This window comes from Etheostoma spectabile, chromosome 17 (genome assembly GCF_008692095.1).
Source record: "Etheostoma spectabile isolate EspeVRDwgs_2016 chromosome 17, UIUC_Espe_1.0, whole genome shotgun sequence".
In the NCBI taxonomy this organism is placed as follows: Eukaryota; Metazoa; Chordata; class Actinopteri; order Perciformes; family Percidae; genus Etheostoma; species Etheostoma spectabile.
In genome coordinates, this window is record NC_045749.1 from 12415862 (window position 1) to 12436298 (window position 20437).

At 39.5% G+C, this 20437-nt stretch overlaps 3 protein-coding genes across 5 annotated transcripts in view; 2 read left to right on the plus strand and 1 right to left on the minus strand.

The window, feature by feature from the left end:
* The window catches only part of tet1 (tet methylcytosine dioxygenase 1), a 31064-nt gene extending 30519 nt beyond the window's left edge, over positions 1-545 (minus strand). The window contains exon 1 of the mRNA XM_032540700.1: positions 255-545. The gene's annotated coding sequence lies outside the window, so the exon portion shown is untranslated. The remainder of the gene's footprint in view (positions 1-254) is intronic.
* Positions 546-677: 132 nt separating this feature from the next.
* slc25a16 (solute carrier family 25 member 16) lies at positions 678-10567 on the plus strand. Of its 3 annotated transcripts, none has more exons than XM_032540733.1 (10): positions 678-734; positions 1611-1755; positions 4269-4361; positions 4438-4571; positions 4835-4898; positions 5279-5400; positions 5558-5624; positions 5770-5932; positions 6045-6113; positions 7252-10567. In XM_032540733.1, exons 2-10 carry the CDS (start codon positions 1662-1664, stop codon positions 7406-7408), a joined length of 963 nt encoding a protein of 320 aa, XP_032396624.1. In that variant the 5' UTR covers positions 678-734; positions 1611-1661; the 3' UTR covers positions 7409-10567. The 3 variants fall into 3 exon arrangements, with proteins under 3 accessions (XP_032396624.1, XP_032396623.1, XP_032396625.1); XM_032540732.1 differs by lacking the exon at positions 678-734 and adding an exon at positions 1073-1377; XM_032540734.1 differs by lacking the exon at positions 678-734 and adding an exon at positions 1073-1377 and having other exon boundaries at positions 1645-1755.
* Positions 10568-10791: 224 nt separating this feature from the next.
* alox5a (arachidonate 5-lipoxygenase a) lies at positions 10792-16978 on the plus strand. The gene is made up of 14 exons (XM_032540717.1): positions 10792-11044; positions 12224-12422; positions 12511-12592; positions 12683-12805; positions 13501-13607; positions 13737-13909; positions 14012-14158; positions 14257-14460; positions 14542-14628; positions 14927-15105; positions 15285-15406; positions 15747-15847; positions 16244-16414; positions 16571-16978. Exons 1-14 carry the CDS (start codon positions 10895-10897, stop codon positions 16748-16750), a joined length of 2025 nt encoding a protein of 674 aa, XP_032396608.1. The 5' UTR covers positions 10792-10894; the 3' UTR covers positions 16751-16978.
* The last annotated feature ends 3459 nt before the right edge of the window (positions 16979-20437 follow it).

Consider the following 20437-nt stretch of genomic DNA (forward strand, 5'->3'; position numbering starts at 1 on the left):
TTGCTTTAGGAATGGCTAACAGGGATCAAACAGTTTAAAGGGCAGGCACGTTGAGGAGTGGGCTCTAGCCGGAGGTCGGATCCTGTTTTCGTCTTTCTGACTGGCGGAAGAGGGGGTTATTACCGTGTAAAAACGCCTTCAGCGTTGCTGCTTTTGCACTTGACCGTTGTAAAATAAAGTGCCGTGTAGATATAGGTTGTTTTGTTGCCCGTGAGGTTTCCTTTGCACGTTTACGGCTGAAATGCTTTACATACCAGAGAGCGACAGTTGCACTGCCTGAACTGCTAATAATACTCCACTCCAGAGAGACAGCGAGACCTTGTATTGGTTTCCCTCCTCGGCAAATATAGACTGCTGGCAAGTTCAATCCTCTCTCGACGATGACACATATACATGATAAAAGCACCAACATGAACATACATCGTGTGGAATAGTTGGTTTTCAACTTGTAGCGTGTAGTTTCACCGGAGCACGACACCCGTTAAAATATAAATCCCTCTTATGTCAGTCCAGGGTAGCCCCGCTCACTCTCCCTCCACCAGACGCAACTCCGGTCTCCGCCGGCCAAAAACTCGTCGTCGGCAGTGGAGGGAAGCGTGGAAAAGAAAACCTGGAATGGAGTAGGCTACCGTCGTTTGTCCCAGTGTTGCCAGCACTGTGTGGTTTCAAGTAGCAAGTGGACGCGAGGGTGTGCTAAAAATGATTGGAACGGATTACCAAAGCAACGCCAGTTTGTAAGGATAATAAATAATTTATTTTACGTTAATTTTAGCACGCTAGCTTTTTTAAAGACAGGATTTAAATTGATTACAGAGTATATATATATATATATATATATATATATATATATATATATATATATATATATATATATATATAACTTTTCTAAGTTATTAAACTAAAATTCGTCTGACCAGCGGCGTTCAATTCGTCTGACCAACGGCGTTCAATATGACGAAAATATGTGAATTGGAAATCTATCAATGCTGCGCCCCCGTTTTATTTTGGGGAAATAACATAGACAGTTAAAGAAGAGGAAAGAAAACAGAAGCGCCTCCCCTGGATGACGTTTTGGCTTTCCATACTGACCAACGTCATCCTGCGACATCAACATGCGACTGTTTTCGGTCAGTGCTGTCTTGTCAGCGGGCGAAGGACATGAATGCGGTTATGTGAATCTTGACAGCCCCACAGCTTCTTAAATTACTTCAATATTTTTTCCGTTTTTTTACTGGAACAGTTAATGACAAGCTTCTCGGTCAGGCACCACCAGGTGTCCGTGGTAACGGACAACAGCCACGCTTGTTAAAAGAGATATTTCATCAGACCGACCCTCTACTTTGCTGCTTCTTTGCCTCTAACAGTTTTGATTATCTCGTGAGTATGAACCAGGGGTGTCCTTGTCTTTTAGCTAAATATGCCCACTACTCCACTGGTTGTGGCTCTTAACAGTTATGTCCCATTGCAAAGCATGACTTATAATCAACCTTACACCAGCCTTAGCTAAGTAATTAAACAAATTGACAACTGACAGAAGGTTGACAGTCTGGTTTGCCCATAGAGATATTTGCCAGGATGGTGATACATACTTATAACATGTTCATTTACAGTATTTTCTCCAAATTGCAATCATGGATGTGGCAGATTCTTGATCAGGAAGGATGACATCGGAGGCTACGGTCTCCACATCTCCTGCCATAAGCAGCACCCCTGTCAAGAGGGACTACTACTTTCTTCGCTCCTTTGTGGCTGGAGGTAGGATCAGACACATCAGTTTATATCATAAGTTTCAGGTTGGTGATGATTCACTCAAGCCTTTGTGTGTCTGCAAGACTGCATCCCTTTACCAAAGAAACACTTTCTTGTATGCTTTACTCTTCTTCTTTCTTTTGTGACCCATAGACTTATTTTCTCACCTCCCTGTGGAGATTGGCAAGCAAACATGGAATGATCCTTAAAGAAATAATAAAAACAATGTAATCATTATTCACATACTTTTATTTTTAAGATTTTTGGGGGGGCTTTTCTGCCTTTAATGGACAGGACAGCTAGGTGAGAAGGAGAAGACATGCAGGAAATTGTCACAGGTCGGACTCAAACCTAGGACCTCTGCATCGAGGAATAAACATCAATGTATATGTGCGCCCACTCTACCAACTGAATCCACCTGGCCACACATTATTCACATACTTATCCCTTTACCCTTGTCCTTAAAGCCTGCTGTGCTACATTTAGCACACCCTGCTTTACCTTTGCCTTTTAAGACAGTAATAAGTATATATCAGTACGTTTCTGTGTCATGTGTTATGAAACGTGTTACATGGAAATCTGAGAAGTTTGTTTCACTTGTTGCCTTTACTCTGACTTTCTACATCTACAGGTGTTGGTCATATAATTAGAATATCATGAAAAAGTTGATTTATGTCGGTAATTCCATTCTAAAAGTGAAATTTGTATATTATATTAATCCATCACACACAGAGTGATATATTTCAAATGTTAATTTCTTTTAATTGTGATGATTATAACTGACAACTAATGAAAACCCCAAATTCAGTATCTCTGAAAATTAGAATATTGTGACAAGGTTCGATACTGAAGACACCTGGTGCCACACTCTAATCAGGTAATTAACTCAAAACACCTGCAAAGGCCTTTAAATGGTCTATCAGTCTAGTTCTATAGGCTACACAATCATGTGGAAGACTGCTGACTTGACAGCTGTCCAAAAGACGACCATTGACACCTTGCACAAGGAAGGCAAGACACAAAAGGTCATTGCTAAAGAGGCTGGCTGTTCACAGATTTCTGTGTCCAAGCATTAATAGAGAGGCGAAGGGAAAGGAAGGAAAAGATGTGGTAGAAAGTGAAAAAGCAATAGAGATAACCGCACCCTGGAGAGGATTGTGAAACAAAACCCATTCAAAAATATGGGAGAGATTCACAAAGAGTGGGCTGCAGCTGGAGTCAATGCTTCAAGAACCACCACGCATAGACGTATGCAAGACATGGGTTTCAGCTGTCGCATTCCTTGTGTCAAGCCTCTCCTGAACAAGACACAGCGTCAGAAGCATCTTGCCTGGGCTAAAGACAAAAAGGACTGGACTTCTGCTGAGGGTTCCAAAGTTATGTTCTCTGATGAAAGTCAATTTTGCATTTCCTTTAGAAATCAAGGTCCCAGAGTCTGGAGGAAGAGAGGAGAGGCACATAATAATGTTGCTTGAAGTCCTGTGTAATGTTTCCGCAGTCAGTGATGGTTTGGGGGGCCATGTCATGGTGGTGCTGGTGTTGGTCCACTGTGTTTTCTGAGGTTCAGGGTCAACGCAGCCGTCTACCAGGAAGTTTGAGAGCACTTCATGCTTCCTGCTGCTGACCAACTTTATGGAGATGCAGATTTCATTTTCAATATTTGACACCTGCACACAGTGCCAACACTACCAGTACCTGGTTTAAGGACCATGGTATCCCTGTTCTTAATTGGCCAGCAAACTTGCCTGACCTTAACCCTATAGAAATTCTATGGGGTATTATGAAGCATCTGATGCAATGCGCCAGACCCAACAATGCAGAAGAGCTGAAGGCCATTATCAGAGCAACCTGGGCTCTTGTAACACCTGAGCAGTGCCACAGACTAATCGACTCCATGACACGCCGCATTCCTGCTGGCAAAAGGAGCCCCAACTAAGTATTGATTGCTGTACACGCTCATACTTTTCATGTTCCAACTTTTCAGTTGGCCAACATCTTGAAAAATCCTTTTTTTTTTATTATTATATTGGTCTCAAGTAATATTCTAATTCTTAATGACTACTCAAAGGGCTTTTACATAGTACACCATTCACACACATTCATACACTGTGGCCGAGGCTGCCATATAAGGTGCCACCTGCTCATCAGATACACATTCACACTCCGATGGCGCAGCATCGGGGACAACTCAGGGTTCAGTGTCTTTCTCAAAGACACTTTGACATGAGACTTTAATGCCAGGGATTGAACCACCAACTTTCCGATTGGCAACTGCTCTACCACTGAGCCACAGCCGCCCCTAATGATGATGATGATGATGATAATAATAATGATATTCTAATTATATGACCAGCACTTGTACACCAACTATCTTTAAATAAGGAGCTTGTTTAATTGCCAGATTCACTCAGATCAAAAACAAAACAAAAAACATTATCAACCATTCTACTATAGTCACATAAAAGGTTGCATATTTAATAATAAATGCATTGATGCTGTGTTTTTCTGTTTTTGTTTAGGTGTTGCAGGATGCTGCGCCAAGACTACCATTGCTCCTCTGGACAGAATCAAGATTCTTCTTCAAGCCCAGAACCCCCATTACAAACATCTAGGTAACATGGAACGACAATAAGTGTTTCTTTTTACACATCTGTGCCACATGAGGGAAACTCTGATCTGTCTTTGCAGGAGTGTGGTCTACTTTCAAGGCTGTGCCAAAGAAAGAAGGCTTCCTTGGCTTGTACAAGGGCAATGGGGCAATGATGGTCAGGATATTTCCTTATGGAGCCATCCAGTTTATGTCCTTTGACAAATATAAAAAGGTACAGTTACTGTATATACTGTGGAATAATTATTTCAAAGAGCAATATCATAACTGGGTTATAGTAAAACGAACAATAGCAGTTTTCAAGGGAACTTTAATCAGCTTTCATGTCCATTTTGATACAATTCAATCAAAACAAGTTTATTTCTCCCTGGTTGGAAAATTTGCGAAATTTGAAGAATAATTAGAAACAGTTGACGTAAAACAGTGAAATGTCAATGCATTGTTTTTATTGTTTAACTTTTGTTTCTCCCTTTACAGCTGCTAAGTAAAAAGATTGGGATCTCTGAACACATTCACCGCCTTGTGGCCGGATCAATGGCAGGTAATTTATCTTTCCCACTTGCCTTTTTAGTCTGTGCCAGCTTAATATTATGTCCTCTTGAATCATAGATATGTTGAAATTTGTCACCTCAGGACAACCATTTTACCACAATGCAAGTAGGCGTCATGCCTTGTTAGTGTGTGTCAGACTTGAAGAAGAAAAAACAACAACTTGTTGTTGTGTGTTATTAAATCTTCAGTCTGCCATCATCAGTATAACAAGATTGAGTAACAAAGTGGAAAGTCAGTCACATGGAATTAAATACAGCTACAATGTGTGACTGTCTCAGTGTTTAATCTCAGAAAATTATTTTAAAGCATAACTATAGTCATAAACTTTGTGTTTTTACAACGTGTGTTTTTATGTTGTGTATGTTTCAGGGATGACTGCGGTGATATGCACCTACCCTTTGGATGTGATCCGAGCCAGACTGGCCTTCCAGGTGACAGGAGAGCATCGATACACTGGAATTGCCAATGCCTTCCACACTATCTACCTTAAGGTAGTGTGCTAGGGTTCAACTTCTTAAACAACCAACACAGTCTTAACAAACATTTTATCCCTTCTTTAAAAATATATTACAATTTTTTGTTAAGGTTGTTAATAATGTATACAGTATGGACCTCTTACTATAGACCTGTTTCTCTTTTTTTGCAAAGGAGGGGGGCATCTTGGGCTTCTATAAGGGACTTACACCAACACTTATTGGAATGGCCCCTTATGCAGGTGATTATTCCTATTGTTTTGCATAGTTTGATTGTGCTCCACGATCATTCAGCAGAACAACATAGTATGTCCTCCTTCACACATGTAACCAGTGTTCTTTGGGTTGCGTCAGCTTGACTCTTTGTCTCCCGCTTCTATCCTTCAGGTTTCTCATTCTATACCTTTGGCACCCTGAAGAGCCTTGGCTTGAAACATTTCCCAGAGCTGCTGGCACGCCCCTCCTCAAACAACCCTGATGTCCTCATTCTGAAAACCCATGCAAACCTGCTCTGTGGGGGGGTTGCTGGTGCCATTGCTCAGTCAATATCGTAAGTGCTGAGGGTAGGAGGCCAACAAGCCTCAAGCTGACTGTGACTGGAGTTTTCTAGTGATTACAGTGATTTATTGATGATTGTGTCACATTGTGTTTATTATCACTAGGTACCCATTGGATGTTGCTAGGAGAAGAATGCAGTTAGGAGCCGTGCTTCCTGACTCTGACAAATGTGTGTAAGTATCACCAATGTTCCTACTCTCCATATTCTGTTGTACTATGATGTACTGCTGTGCATTATACGTGTCAGTGTGTTCAATGTACTTCATTGTGAGACAAATATTTTGCTCCTAGATTCCTAGTCTCATTTGAGAATTTTGTTGTGAAAAAACAAAACAATGCTCCAGTATTCATTGTTCTCCGGTAGTCTGATTTGAGTTTTGCAGTGAAATGTTTGGGTGACCATTTAAAGGAGAAATGAAGGAGAAAAAATTGCAAGGGTGATACTAAGGGTAATAATTGAGATGAAAAGTGCTCACGCTACACTGCTGATGAACATCATCACTTCAAAAGCTAAATTAAGTTACAGGATTTATTGGTACTGAGGAAGTTGTTAGTGAGTGTGTCTATTTGGGGGAAGTTTCCTCAGGCATGTTGTTAATCCATAATGTTTGATCCCTGTTTCTCTCTTCTTCTCTGTGGCAAGGTATCCATGTTTAAAAAAACAAAAAGTCACTGTTTGAATTTAAGTGTCTGGAACATAAATTGAGGAGTTTCCTCTTCCACATTTGGCTTTATAAGCAAAGTTTGATGAGGATTCCAGAGTTTGGTGGGCTGTTTACATTAGACGAAACGTTAAAGCCTAAAACTTCAAGGAGCACAATAGCTACTGAGCTGTAAAACTACAGCAACATACCGTTCATACCTGCACACGTTTACACAATGCCAGTCCAAACACTGCTCATTGTTCTTGCATTATGTGCTTATCCTTGATATTTAAGAAGAACAGTCATAAGGTCCAGTCAGTACGTTAGTGCCCAGGAAGGTCATTTGTCTTCTACCCAAGGTTTGTTTAGTGTTCATATGGCTGCTGTTCACCAACAGGGTTTTGTTCCCTATAGCACAGGCAAACCTCAAGAACAAACAAACGGATTTATCATGCCCGTAATGTCAATACTAAAACTGTACATTGTTGTTATACGCAAGATTTAATACTTAATTGTCAGCTCAACATAGTTAGGAATTAGCTTCAGGGGAGCTAATAAACAAAACCTCAGGGCACACACTGTATCATAACCACACAAGCAGTGGATTTCTGTCTGTTTTTATCTGCATTCTAAAAAGTGTATGATTTCTTGTCTTGCACCTTAACAGATCACTGAGCAGGACCCTGACATACGTGTATAATGAGTACGGGGTCAAGAAGGGATTATACCGAGGCCTTTCTCTCAACTACATCCGCTGTATCCCCTCCCAGGCCGTGGCCTTTACCACCTATGAGTTTATGAAGCAGACCCTCCACCTCAACTAGCCGCTGTTTTCATTCCTTTCGAGTCATTAAGGGATCGACCTCAATGCTTCCATCATAGAGTGATCTGAGGCTCACTCGCTACGTCTTAAACTCTTCAATGTGGGAATTGCCTTTTCCTTGAGTTCACCGAAGGCAACAGAAGTCAGTTAACGTGGAAAAAAGGAAACTGGATATCAAACAATAAGGCATCCCTCGTCTGTCCTATTTCATTCCCTCTTCCTGCTTTTGTGAGTTTTAAGAGAAGATTTACTCAAAAACATGAAATGCGGCTTGAATTTGAGCAACTCCCTTATCAGTGTATCCATGGATACAGCAGGTCAGTGGCTCGGTTGGTTGGATGGCTCGGGGCAATGATATGTTATTTAACAATGTTGTTGGCAACACCACAACAACCCTCTGATTGTGTAGAAGCCCCCTCATTCACACAGATGTCCTCATACTCTCTTTTTCTGTCTATCTCATGACCCAAAGTGATATTAGGATGGACACCAGCTTAAAATGATCACATTAGCTGTTTCTTTACAAAGTCAACTCGGTACAACTCAGTGCTATGCATTTATTTGAATAGTATATCACCCCTAAGCACTTCAGTTCTACAGCTACACTTTTTTAAATTTTTTTTTTAGTTTAATATTTTACTTTTTCCAAATATTGTTGAAGAGTGGCTGGAATTTTAAAATAATCTGATCTAAAAGGTTTTGTTCACTTACAGTTTAGCTTGTCTTAATCTACAGTGCAGGTTTGGGGTGCAGCAAAGTTGCTGTTTGTGTGTCTTTGTTCTTGACACAAATCTAAAATCAGTTTAATAAAAAAGATGCAGTGACCAGGATGGCACATAATTTCACTTTAAGACATTAATATTTTATTGCTAATCTTTGAATAGTGCATTTACTGTATGCATTTTCAGTTTTATGGTTAATGTGCAATTAGTTTTGGTTTAGCCTGTAGCTTTTATGATATTGAATTATGTGCATCTTTTCTCAACTCTGATCAGGAAGATATTTTGAGATTAAGATGTTAGCATTTTTGACATAATATGGATTTAGGTCTGACATGTCTGGAGGGAGGTGTAGGGACTCAGGAGAAATTTGCACTTCATCACTGTAGCTTTTTCTTCAATTATGTGTTGATTTAGCGACTTGTTGCCACTGGGTGGCAGCATTGAATTTAAATTGAATTGTTTAGGGTCAGAGCTGGACACAACATTCATTTCCTACACACTGTATTTTATCAAATACAAGTCAGATAGGGATTTTTATGTTTTTTTCCCTGTCTTGCCTAACAAAAGAAAGTTGTCAAATATTGAGTATGTAATAGTGATATATGCAGCGTTTTTAAACCCAGTTCAGCTAAAATGTTTGACTAACAATCAGAGCTCCTGCCGGTAGGCTGAACATTAAAAAAAGAAATTCCCACTGGCCTTTAATTAAAGGTTGTATTTACACCAAATCAGGCTTATTGCAGCAACGCCAGATTTGGTGTGAATGCAGCTTTAGTCACCACCAATGTTTATGTATGCTTCATTAGTTGTACAACCATCTGTCTTTTTTCAGCCTGTTGCCTTTCTCTGCATTTAATGTCTTACTTCCCCAGAGTGATTAATGTGTTTTATTGAAGTTTCTTCCCACGTTTCAGTCAATGTCTCAGGTCTTAGATCACTGTAAATGAAATTGCAGAGATCAGACAGTTTCCAACGTGGCTTGAAATTAAAATTAACATGTCTACCTACAACCACTCTTCACAGTTAACATACATTCACCAACATTTGAATAATTGCGGGGGGACTGAATAGGTAAAACTTTACTATTATTATTTCACGAAAAAAGCAAATATTTGAGAAAAGTCCAAACACAAAATTGTCTCAGAGACAGTCCTCTTGACCCTACCAAAATCTGTGACATTTGCTACATACCCTGGTATTCTCCATCCCTGGATTATGAGGTGATGTCACTTTCACCCCCCACACCCACCCCACACTCCGACACACTGTATAGTAGATACAGCAGTCAACTGTCAGTAGTGTGGACAGTATGGAGTAATGAAAGATCTGTCAGAGCAGAGGGGTGGAGCGGCTGCAGGCTAGTGCAGAGGCAGGTGTGGTACCATTTGTGGTTCAAATGCACTTTTTTTAAAAGAAAAAGTAAAGGGAGGTGTGTTTAAGATAAAACAGAGTGTTTTGTTGCTCTTTGATAATGTTTTGATTGCTGAGATTAGTTTTGTGTGAGGTAAGGAACTACCCCAAATCACAAGTGAGATGAAGAGACCTCTATGTAACTCTTGATTAAAGTGCATCTAACAATGAATAAGCTACAGTATCTGTAACTGCACCTGCACTGCAACCTGTTTGTAAGAGCTGAATCACACACTCTCACGGCTGATAAGTGGGAAACAAAATATAGTATTCAGTAACATTTCTGCTTTTCATGGTGCCACTCATTCATCTACATTACTACTCTGCTTTTAATTTATGCTTGTTTTTATTTCCATGTTGGGTTTGAACACATGATGAGTCACTGCTGTTTTTTTTTAGTTTTACAAAATCTATCAGTGCTTCAAGAGCAGATCAGCTCTGTTCCTGCTGCTCACTGTAACATCTGATTATGTACTGTAGGAGAAAGAAGTTATTTATATACAGTATGTAAATGTCCATAACAGTACGCCGTACTACTTAAACTATTTTAGATGTGACTGAAACATGATGTATAGTTTTGAGAATGATTGAACAATGAAAATTCCTTTTTATTATTATTTTCTCAATTTGTACATGTACGTTTGCCTGCCTGCTTTTTATAAGCAGTCTGAATTACATGTCGCCTTCTTAAAACTGTACCAATGCTTGTGTCTTTATTTCGCCTGTCTTTATTTTGTCTGTAAGTGTGAACATGTGAATATATATATTTTTTTTTATCAAACTTATGAAGCAGGAACAAGTAACTTCCTCACTTTGAGTTTTACTTGCACAGACCCCTGTTAATGTTACAGTTTCAGCTGTAAAACCACAGATGCATTTGCATTTATTTTACTGAGACTAGAATACACTGTGTTGTTGTCCAGTGTCACGTACTAATTTGACTGGTAAATGTGATGTGTAAAAGATGGATGTTCAAATGTTCCATTTCCACATCAGTTCAATAAAACATTCTCTGTTTTGGCCTGTAATACAGGAATTTTTTTATTATCCTTTTATTAACCACCCTCCTGTTTGCACACAAATACAATGAATTTGATATCAAGCCCCTGGAGACCTTTACCTGCGCCCACATTCATGTCTGTACACCGATAACACATCTAGGAAGGACAGTCGTATTATATTCTGACCTCATTTATAGTGGGTGGAGAGCCGCGTTTTACACCCCCCTCTTCTGCCTGATTACACAGTTGTATTGTTTGTGCAAGGGTAATAGGGAGAAGTAGACATCAGTGAAAGAAATAGGTTTGAACAAGAAGGGGAAACTTGCCTTTAGCGTTTGGACCTGTGGGACCGCCATGCCTACTTACACAGTGACTGTTTCCACCGGGAGCCAGTGGTTCGCAGGGACAGATGATTATATCTACATTACACTGGTGGGCACGGAGGGGTGCAGCGAGAGAACGCTGCTGGACAAAGCTCTGTACAATGACTTTGAGAGGGGGGCGGTAAGTGATGTTACTGTACTACTGTAGAGCTGTGAGGAAGTCTTTGTGACATGTATTTTAAATTTGTGATGAGTAGTGAGAATGGTTTCAACAACTACAATGCTGGGTTGATGGAAATGTTGATGCATGTTGATGGAAAAGAGGAAGAAGTTCCTCCAGAGTTGTTAGTTCTGTTTTGTTTTTTAATTCTGAATGGAAAACAAAAATAAGCAGAAAAAAAAGTCTACTCTAAATGACTTGCTGCTGTTATAAAGCAGAGTTTGATGGAAAATATAAGTAGCTTTTATTATTTGATCTTTTATAATTTACTGTACACTGTTCAGGGATCCAACATTAGCAAAGTAGAGGTTATTCTACAATGTCACTAAAATGTATTCTTGAGATCAATGCTTCCATCAGTTGATATTTAAAACTAATTCTAAAGAAGTGGGCCTTGAGCTGAGGTCTGATCCGGTACCAAAACAATATTTAGCATCCACTTAGCATTCTTAATGTTTTAAATTAAAACTTAATTTGTAATTGGAATTGAGATGCAAGTTTTACCTGTTGTCCAATGCAAACCTGAAATTTTAATTTGAGAATAGAGATTTGATTGAGCTATTAATAATGTTTCATGTTTCAATGTTTTTTTTATAACATAATACAAAATGTTAAAGTCACTATGTGTTAGCTTCCTACAACTTTCTCTTCATTGCATATTTTATCTTGTTTTTAGGGCTGCACGGTATGAGGAAAATCTGCAATTGCGATAATTTTGACAGATATTGCGATTGCAATAGTATTCACAAATTTGGAGAAAATTTAAATTTTTGCATCATTATTATTATTTTCATTCAAATTTAAATGATCATTGTGCAATTTAGTGGGGATTTGTACCAAACAAAAACACTTTTCTTAAGTCTGTATAATTAAATAGGCTGGGATATCTCTGCAGCACCACAATACTTAGTTCAGAATAGTATTTGGACACATGTTTTGCCTTTAACAAATTTTGCTCCGTCCTGCAGTTTGGACATTGCACCAGTCCAGATTGCGATTTTGATGTGGTGACATGTGAAATGTGTTTCCCCTTTAGACAAAATTGCTTACTTATGATGAAACAAAACTTTAACTACACTTAAATGCACACCTGTTTCAGTTTTCCCCAGCTTATTCATTTAGCCGCTGATTTAATTGCAGGTGGACTCCTATGACGTGAGGGTTGGAGAGGACCTGGGTGAGATAGTGTTGGTAAAGATTGAGAAGAATAAGTACTGGGTGCAGGATGACTGGTACTGCAGGTACATCACAGTCAAGACTCCATCTGGAGACTATGTGGAGTTCCCCTGCTTCCGATGGCTGGTGGATGACAAAGAAGTTGTGCTGCGGGATGGAAGAGGTACATCAGTTCATTTTTTGTCGTTTTCTTTGACATTAGTCAGAGTCTGAAAGTATAAGCCCTCCCCTTTGTCTTGTGTCTGTTGCAGCACATCTTCCTCAGGATGATAAGACCAGTATGGTCAAGCAGCACAGACAAAAAGAGCTGGACATGAGGAGAAAAACCTACAGGCTAGTTCACACTACACATGCAGTTTGTGATTGTGTTGTGTGTAACTGAAGGCTGAGGCTGCTCACTAACATATCTGTTGTCCGTTACAGATGGAAGGAGTGGCAGCCAGGCTTTCCCATGAGCATAGACGCAAACAGACACAAGGATTTGCCCCGGGACATCCAGTTTGACACTGAAAAGGGAGTGGACTTTGTACTGAACTACAGTAAGGCGTACGTGCTCCCTCTAACAGCCTGATGTAGTAAAGCTTTAACAGGTTCATTGTAATTGGAAGAACAGCTGCTGCCCCTCTGTCAGTGGAGCTTTAACTTCAGAGGTGTTTTTCAATGCAAAGTTTTCATGATCAGATGTTAAACTCCAGTATGATAACATGCTTCTATTTTCTGTACTCAGGGTTTCCTGGAAAAACAGAGGTGTCACTGTGTGTTTATCACCAGGGAAAATTTGCATTGAGCTGTTATGCAGGCCTTGATAGCTTGCAAATAAACATTATACCACAAAACTGATCCACAACGCTGTTGCATCATGTAGTAGTATTGCTAAATAACGAATGACAAAGCTTTGAAAATGATGGATGATAATGATTTGTGGACTAGAGAAGTAGGGGAGATGGAGAAAAATGAGTCACAATTTGGCAAAGGGAGCTTCAAGGTGTTGACAGAAATGCTGCATGTATGTGGACGGAAATTATGGAAGAAAAATTGCAGTACAACACAACCTTTTCTTTTCCAAAATTAATTTTTAATTGCAGTGTTTAATTGACATATTGTACAGAAATGCATCAGATTTCCGATACCTTGATCCCTTTGAAATGAATATGGTGACAAATATGATGATGATAATGATGATGATGATGATGATGATGATGATGATGATGATGATGATGATGATAACCATGAATTTCCAGAATAGAGAACCTGTTTGTGAACCAGTTCATGCACATGTTCCAGTCCTCCTGGAGCGACTTTGCTGACTTTGAGAAGATCTTTGTGAGAATCAAAAACACAATCTCAGGTTAGCCTCATATATGATGTTATATGATATTATATTATTTTATATTATATTATATTACATGATATCATATTATATTATATTACATTATATCATATTGTATCACATTTTATTATATTATGTTATATTCAGAGTATGTGATGCAACATTGGAAAGAGGACTTCATGTTTGGGTACCAATTTCTAAACGGTTGCAACCCAGTAATGATCAAAAAGTGCACCAAACTTCCCGACAAGTTTCCCGTCACTAATGAGATGGTTTCTGTCAGCCTGGAGAGGGAGCTGACTCTGGAGCAGGAGATAGAGGTAGACATTGTTGTGTCTGTCTCCGTGAATCTATTTATAAGTTAGATGTCTCTCTTGAAATTACCTACTGAAGTACAATGTGAATCGATGTTCTGTCTCCAGGCAGGTAACATGTACATAGTGGACTATGAGGTGTTGGAAGGCATCAGTCCTAACAGCACAGACCCATGCACGCTGCAGTACCTGACAGCCCCGATCTGTCTGCTCTACAAGACCACTCAGAACAAGATTCTGCCCATAGCCATACAGGTACGGGGATGTTGCGCAGCAGCAAGTGTGTGTTAAACAACGAGGGGAACATTTCTCTTCTTCTTCCTGCTTCTCCCTCATCCTCCATCTTTTCCTAGCTTGGGCAGACTCCAGGTGAAGATAATCCAATCTTTCTACCCACTGATGGTCAGCACGACTGGCTGCTGGCTAAGATCTGGGTCCGCTCAGCTGACTTCCATCACCACCAGAACATCACACACCTGCTCAGGACACATTTGGTGACAGAGGTGTTTGCTATTGCCATGTACAGGCAGCTCCCTGCTGTTCACCCTGTCTACAAGGTAAAACACAGACTCATTAACTGATTGATTGATTTATTAAGTGATTGATTGATTTGATTTATGGATTGATGTTTCTTCTAGCTGCTTATACCACACATTCGTTTTACCATCGCTATCAACACCAAGGCCCGAGAACAGCTCATCTGCGAGTGTGGCATCTTTGACAAGGTGAGTTTGTGAATACAAAATGAAGGGACAAATTTGACAAACTCAACTCAATCTTTTTTTGACCTTCAGTTAATTTGGGCTTTCTATTTTTTAGTTGAAAGCAAGATAAAAGCAAATAATGTGCTGGATAAAAAGTAAAAAAGCCAATTCCCTTCCATTGAATAAATCATAATCAGAAAATGACTGAGTCAGTTATATCTAGATGCTTTGCTTTAAATGAACACTGAGAAGCACAATCATTGCTGCAGGAATAATGAGTGACATGTGATGATGCTGTATCTTCTCCATCCTCGTCAAGGCTAATGCAACAGGTGGAGGTGGTCACGTCCAGCTGATCCAGAAGGGCATGAAGTCTCTGACCTTCAGGTCTCTGTGCTTCCCAAACATCATTCAGGCCCGCGGTGTGGACAACAAGGAGGAGCTGCCCACCTACTTCTACAGAGACGATGGCTACAGGGTGTGGGAGGCTACAAAGAAGTGAGGAACAATGCTTTTTAAGATATTTATGGATGCCACTAAGGAATAGTTTGTGTCTAAGGGACAGAAAACAGTTATAACAAAGTATAGATATTGTGGGAACATTTCTATTATTGTGTGTGTGAGAAAGAGAGTTTGCAGCATTTTCCCTCTATTTACTAGTGTCCTGTTTTCTGCAGTTTTGTGTCTGATGTGGTGAATATTTACTACAATACCGATGAGACGGTGCAGGAAGACGAAGAAATCCAGGCCTTTATTAAAGATGTGTGCAGCTTCGGTATGCAGGACTTCGATCACTGCGGTGGGTACACATTGCAGATGTCCTGTTCAAAACGCGGCACCTAGCCAATGTGCAAACCTTCTTTTCCCAAGGAGAGAAGCAGCTCACTAAACACTCAATATTTTTTATTAGTGCAGGGTTTTTGGAGAAGACAGTTACGACAGGAAACTGTTAGCGTTACAAATTCAAATCTTTTCTGTCATAGACAAATGGTTTGAGGGTTTGGACAGGAAGCCACAGGAATGTGATGGTGTCACTGCTTCAGTGTTGTAATGACATTTCTGCATTTCTCTATTACCTGCATTGTGCAAGGGTCTTTTTTTTTGTAAAAGCTCACTTTGTCAATTCAATCTGTGTACAGAGTTTCCAAAGTCCCTGAAATCACGTAAGGACCTGATAGAGTATCTGACCGCCATTGTGTTCACTGCTTCATCTCAGCATGCAGCGATCAACTTTGGACAGGTAAGTAATACATCAGCAGGAACTTGACATTCATAGAATATATAATATAATCTGTGATCAAAATATGAAGTAGCAGAACTTGAAAAACAGAAAAACAGTCCCTGGGACTGATATATTATTATCTAACACTATTGAACTGCTAATACTGATGCCTAGATAAGTAGCATTTCACTGTAGTTAGATTAAACTACTTTATATACAGTAAGGTAGTTTTGTCCAGTGCTTTGTGACAGTGGTTGACAAAAACAAATGGTTGGATTCCAGTGGTTTGTTTTTTCAATGATGCATTGAATTTTGTTCAATGTAAACTCTTAACCTGTAATGTAACTAGTAATTGTAGCTGTCAGATAAATGCTGTACTGCATGCATGTACTGTATTTTGTGTACATTGGATAGTATGACTGGTATTCCTGGATCCCCAATGCTCCATCTACCATGAGAAGGCCCCCACCCAACAAGAAGGGCCTGGCAAATGTGAATTTGATCATCGAGAGCCTCCCTGATCGTGGACGTTCCAGCTGGCACCTGGGGGCCGTCTGGGCCCTCAGCCAGTACCAGGAGGGCGAGGTACGGAAAGGGTACACTGTGTGTGACACACACACACACACACACACACACACACACACACACACACACACAGAGGATTGTTTTAAGGAACAGTCAAAACTATATGTTTCTAATTTCACAAGAAGCCTCCTGGCTGAATGGCCTGTCTCCCTGCAGCTGTACCTGGGCATGTATCCTGATGAGCATTTCATAGAGAAGCCGGTAAAGGCGGCCATGGAAAAGTTCAGAATTCAGCTGGCAGAGATAAGCAGCTCCATCAAGAAGAGGAATGACGGAAAGAAGCTGCCTTACTACAACATGTCCCCAGACAAAATCCCAAACAGTGTCGCTACTTGATATTTTGCAAATAGCACCTTGAAGTTATGCTATTACTGAGCTGGATACACATGCTGTGAGTGAATAGTTTGTCACTTGAGTGTGTGATTTTGATACTTCTATAGATGCAAATGTAAATGTGCTGCCCAAAAAGTCAATTTGCAAACCTCAAATTTGCTTCTAAATTATTATTTTTTGTGGTTACGAATTGGGTGAAAATGAGTCTGTAATTAAAATGTTTTCATTTCTTGCTGTAGTGTCATTTCTGTGTGCTCCTTTTTCATAGTATAGTTGTTGAGTATATAACAGAATATGCTCGACATCTGATAATACTAAAACAGTAATCTTCTCACAGTGTCAATAAGAAGTCCTTTTACCTTCCCATTTTAATTCAGAACATTTTAATTGAAAAAGACGCAAAGCGTTAAAAGTAACTTAATTTTTATTTGGTTGTTCTTTTTAAGTCTACATACTTTTTTTGATAATGGCAAAATAAACTGAAAACACATCAATATTTTTTTTTAAAACATAAGTACTTTTACCAATTTTTTACAATTACTATTCCAAAGTAAATTCACAGACAGACTTGTGGAATGATATCATAAGACAGGGGAACAGTCATATAGGTTCAAGTCCAGTCAGTAGTAAACAAATGAAGCTTTATGCAAGTTACACTATTCCCAGACATGTTCAGATGTAAGACAGACAAAAAAAATCTAGACTAAAATACTGGGACAGCAAGGCAGAGAACGTATCTTTACTTCTCAGTCGATGTGCCGCTCAATGGGATTATAAAATTAAGAAATCAGTTAATGATTAGACACTAAGAAAATAAGACAAGGCTATCAGTGAGGAACATGCCTGCTTGTAAAGTTGTCCTAAAGTGGCCTTAAAACTTTTGTCTCAGACTTCATGAAAGGAGCCAGCTCCTACGAGTAGAAAATAAAAGAAGAAGCTATCTACATTTTTTATCTTCCATCTCAAAGAAACTACATCCCTAAATATCCCATGTTGTTTATGGGAAAACATGAAATGTTTAAATTTGATGTTGCGGTTAAATGTCAATATTGTGCAAAACAATATTTATCAAGCAATTTAAAAAGCAAGATGGACAAATAGACGTTCACATTAAGTTCTGGAAATTAAGGTATCCGAAGTGCAAAACAAAGTTTGAAAGTGATGTTCTGGGAGATACAAAAAGTGTAAGTTGCATAAAACTACTAATGAAAGGATATATATGTATATATCTTTTTTTTTTTAAATGAAAACATTGTACTCGGTTTTCTTTTAAAAATAAATACAACACAAAATGAAGAAATAATCATTTTATACCCAGAAGACACCCTGGACATTAAACACCATTACATAACTAGAGAATAGAATATCAACAAAAGGGTAATTGCACTTTTTATCTGTCTAATTGCACTGAGCCTTGCAGGTATCAAAGTTTCAGAGAAGCTTCTCGTTACTAGGTCTTAATCCAACTTGACACACAACTCCCTTGGCTCATGTTATGTATTAAAATTATATTAGACTCCAGATCTCAAGTCACCGTGGGGTATATACACAAGTACGGTATGAATTGTTGCAAAAACAAAGCACAGATTTTATTTATTGCTGCTGCTGCTGAGCAGTAATTGTCACATATGTTGGTGGACCATCATTGTTCACAGACAGTATACTGGTATCAAAGACAGTTTTTTAAAAATGTGTGTTTTGTTGGAATGGCTGTGAGGCTCAACATGAGCCTGGCATCACTGTGCTCCCACATACACAAAAGCACTTACAATGACTGTAAGCCCAAAAAACACATCGCTCTGAGAAATCAACAGCTGCCTACTTCAGACTGCACCTTCAGCTTCTCACCAGCAGGCGGCTCTCCAGTCAGCTCATCAATAAACGATGATGCATACTGTCACAGGCAGCAAATGGCAGAATGTATTGCATTTTGTTTATAGCAAATTAAACTGATTGTTAATAAATGTGACAACCCAAAATGTTAAACTCGAAACACTAAAAATCATCCTGAATGCTGATATACTGCAGTTACAGAATTTAAACTGTGCTTCACTGTGCTTCCTTTCAGAAATGAAAAAAAAGGGTTCAAGCAATTTGTTTTATTTGAGGACAGATTAAAAAAAAAAAAAACTAAACTAAAATAGACACACCATGAGATAAGAGTCTGGCAAGAAGAAAGAAGACACTTTTGCTGAAACAGACTTCTGCTTGCCTGAAATGCTCAGCAATGATCCTGTACAGTACATCATGTGTAAACATCCAATCTATTACCTTATACTAAATGTGCCTATTTTGAGCAGCCAAATCAAGTACACACAGTCAGCCTGCTTCTAAATCAAAACTATCCATGAAGGGATCAATCACTGTACTGCCAGCAGAATGGGAGCAATTGGAGGACAGACTAAAAATAGGCAGCTGTGGATTTCTCAGGGCACATCCCGTGACTAAGCAAACAAATCAACATATTAAAAACTGCACATGGAATATCACACTTTAAATACTGTGTCATTCGCATGATAGAAAAACATGAGCGGCGCTGTTTATGCCCAAAGGCTCTCGTAATGTTCTCAAGACATGGAAATTATCTCACAATTTCCTGTGTGTGTGTGTAACAGTAAAAAATGTTGTTTACATTCTCAAAGCCTTCAGAAAGTCCATGTTGGGGTAGAGAAGTTATGTGGCTGGATTTTCCATGATCTGCATTAGAGCTTTGAGCCGTCACATTCAAAACTCATTTTGTCTATTTTAACTGAAACACTCAAATGTTTCTTTCAGTATGATTCCATTTATAACCCTTAATTCCTTTTTTGTCATCCATAGGAGGGTTATTATATATGTTTATATGTGTTGGAGGAAATGTCAATTAAAACCAGAGTTCAAAGTTCGAATGTGCTCTCTCCCATGTACAACATATACAATAAGACTGGATTCATATTAAAATAAAAAAGAGTAGCAAGAGGAAGGGAGGGGATTTGTTGTGGGAACTAAAAAACAAAAGTGCTTTGATGCATGTCCAGATCAAGGCCGGGTCGGATCCAGACCAGCTCAGAGCTGACAGATTACAGCCACAGAGATGGCAGTAGCTGGAATGTTCTAGAGATCCTACGTGCGGCGCTACATACTGATCCATGGCAGGTTTGCCCAAGACGACTCACAGGAGGTAAAAACAAACAGATCTAACAAACAACACAAGCAAAGAAACCACACATAAGAGACATAAAGACATCCAGAGCCGCTTGTGAGTCCATTTGTCTCAGTCTTGCTCTCCCAGAGGTGTACATACGAGAGAGAGAGAGAGAGAGAGAGAGAGAGAGAGAAAAAAAGAAAGTGTGTGTGTGTGTGTGTGTGTGTGTGTGTGTGTGTGCGTGCGTGTGTGTGTGTGCGTGTGTGTGTGTGTGTGCTCCAGGCCTCTTCAGACATTTACAGAAGTCAGTAAAAACAGTCCGGTCCTGGGAAATATGAGAGGCGGAGTCTGGATTGAGGGTACAGGTGGAGGGAGGGATATGGTCTGATAGGAGGAATGTGGATAGAAGAAAATAGTCATGGTCTGTCAGTCTCTGTGGATGGAGTTTTGGAAATATAAGACGACCACCGGAGGACAGTGGGTCAGTCTGAGATCAGAAAAAGGAGAGTGTGTGGTCATTCCTCGGTCACCGAGTATTTCCATGACGGCTGCTCTTCCCTATGGGC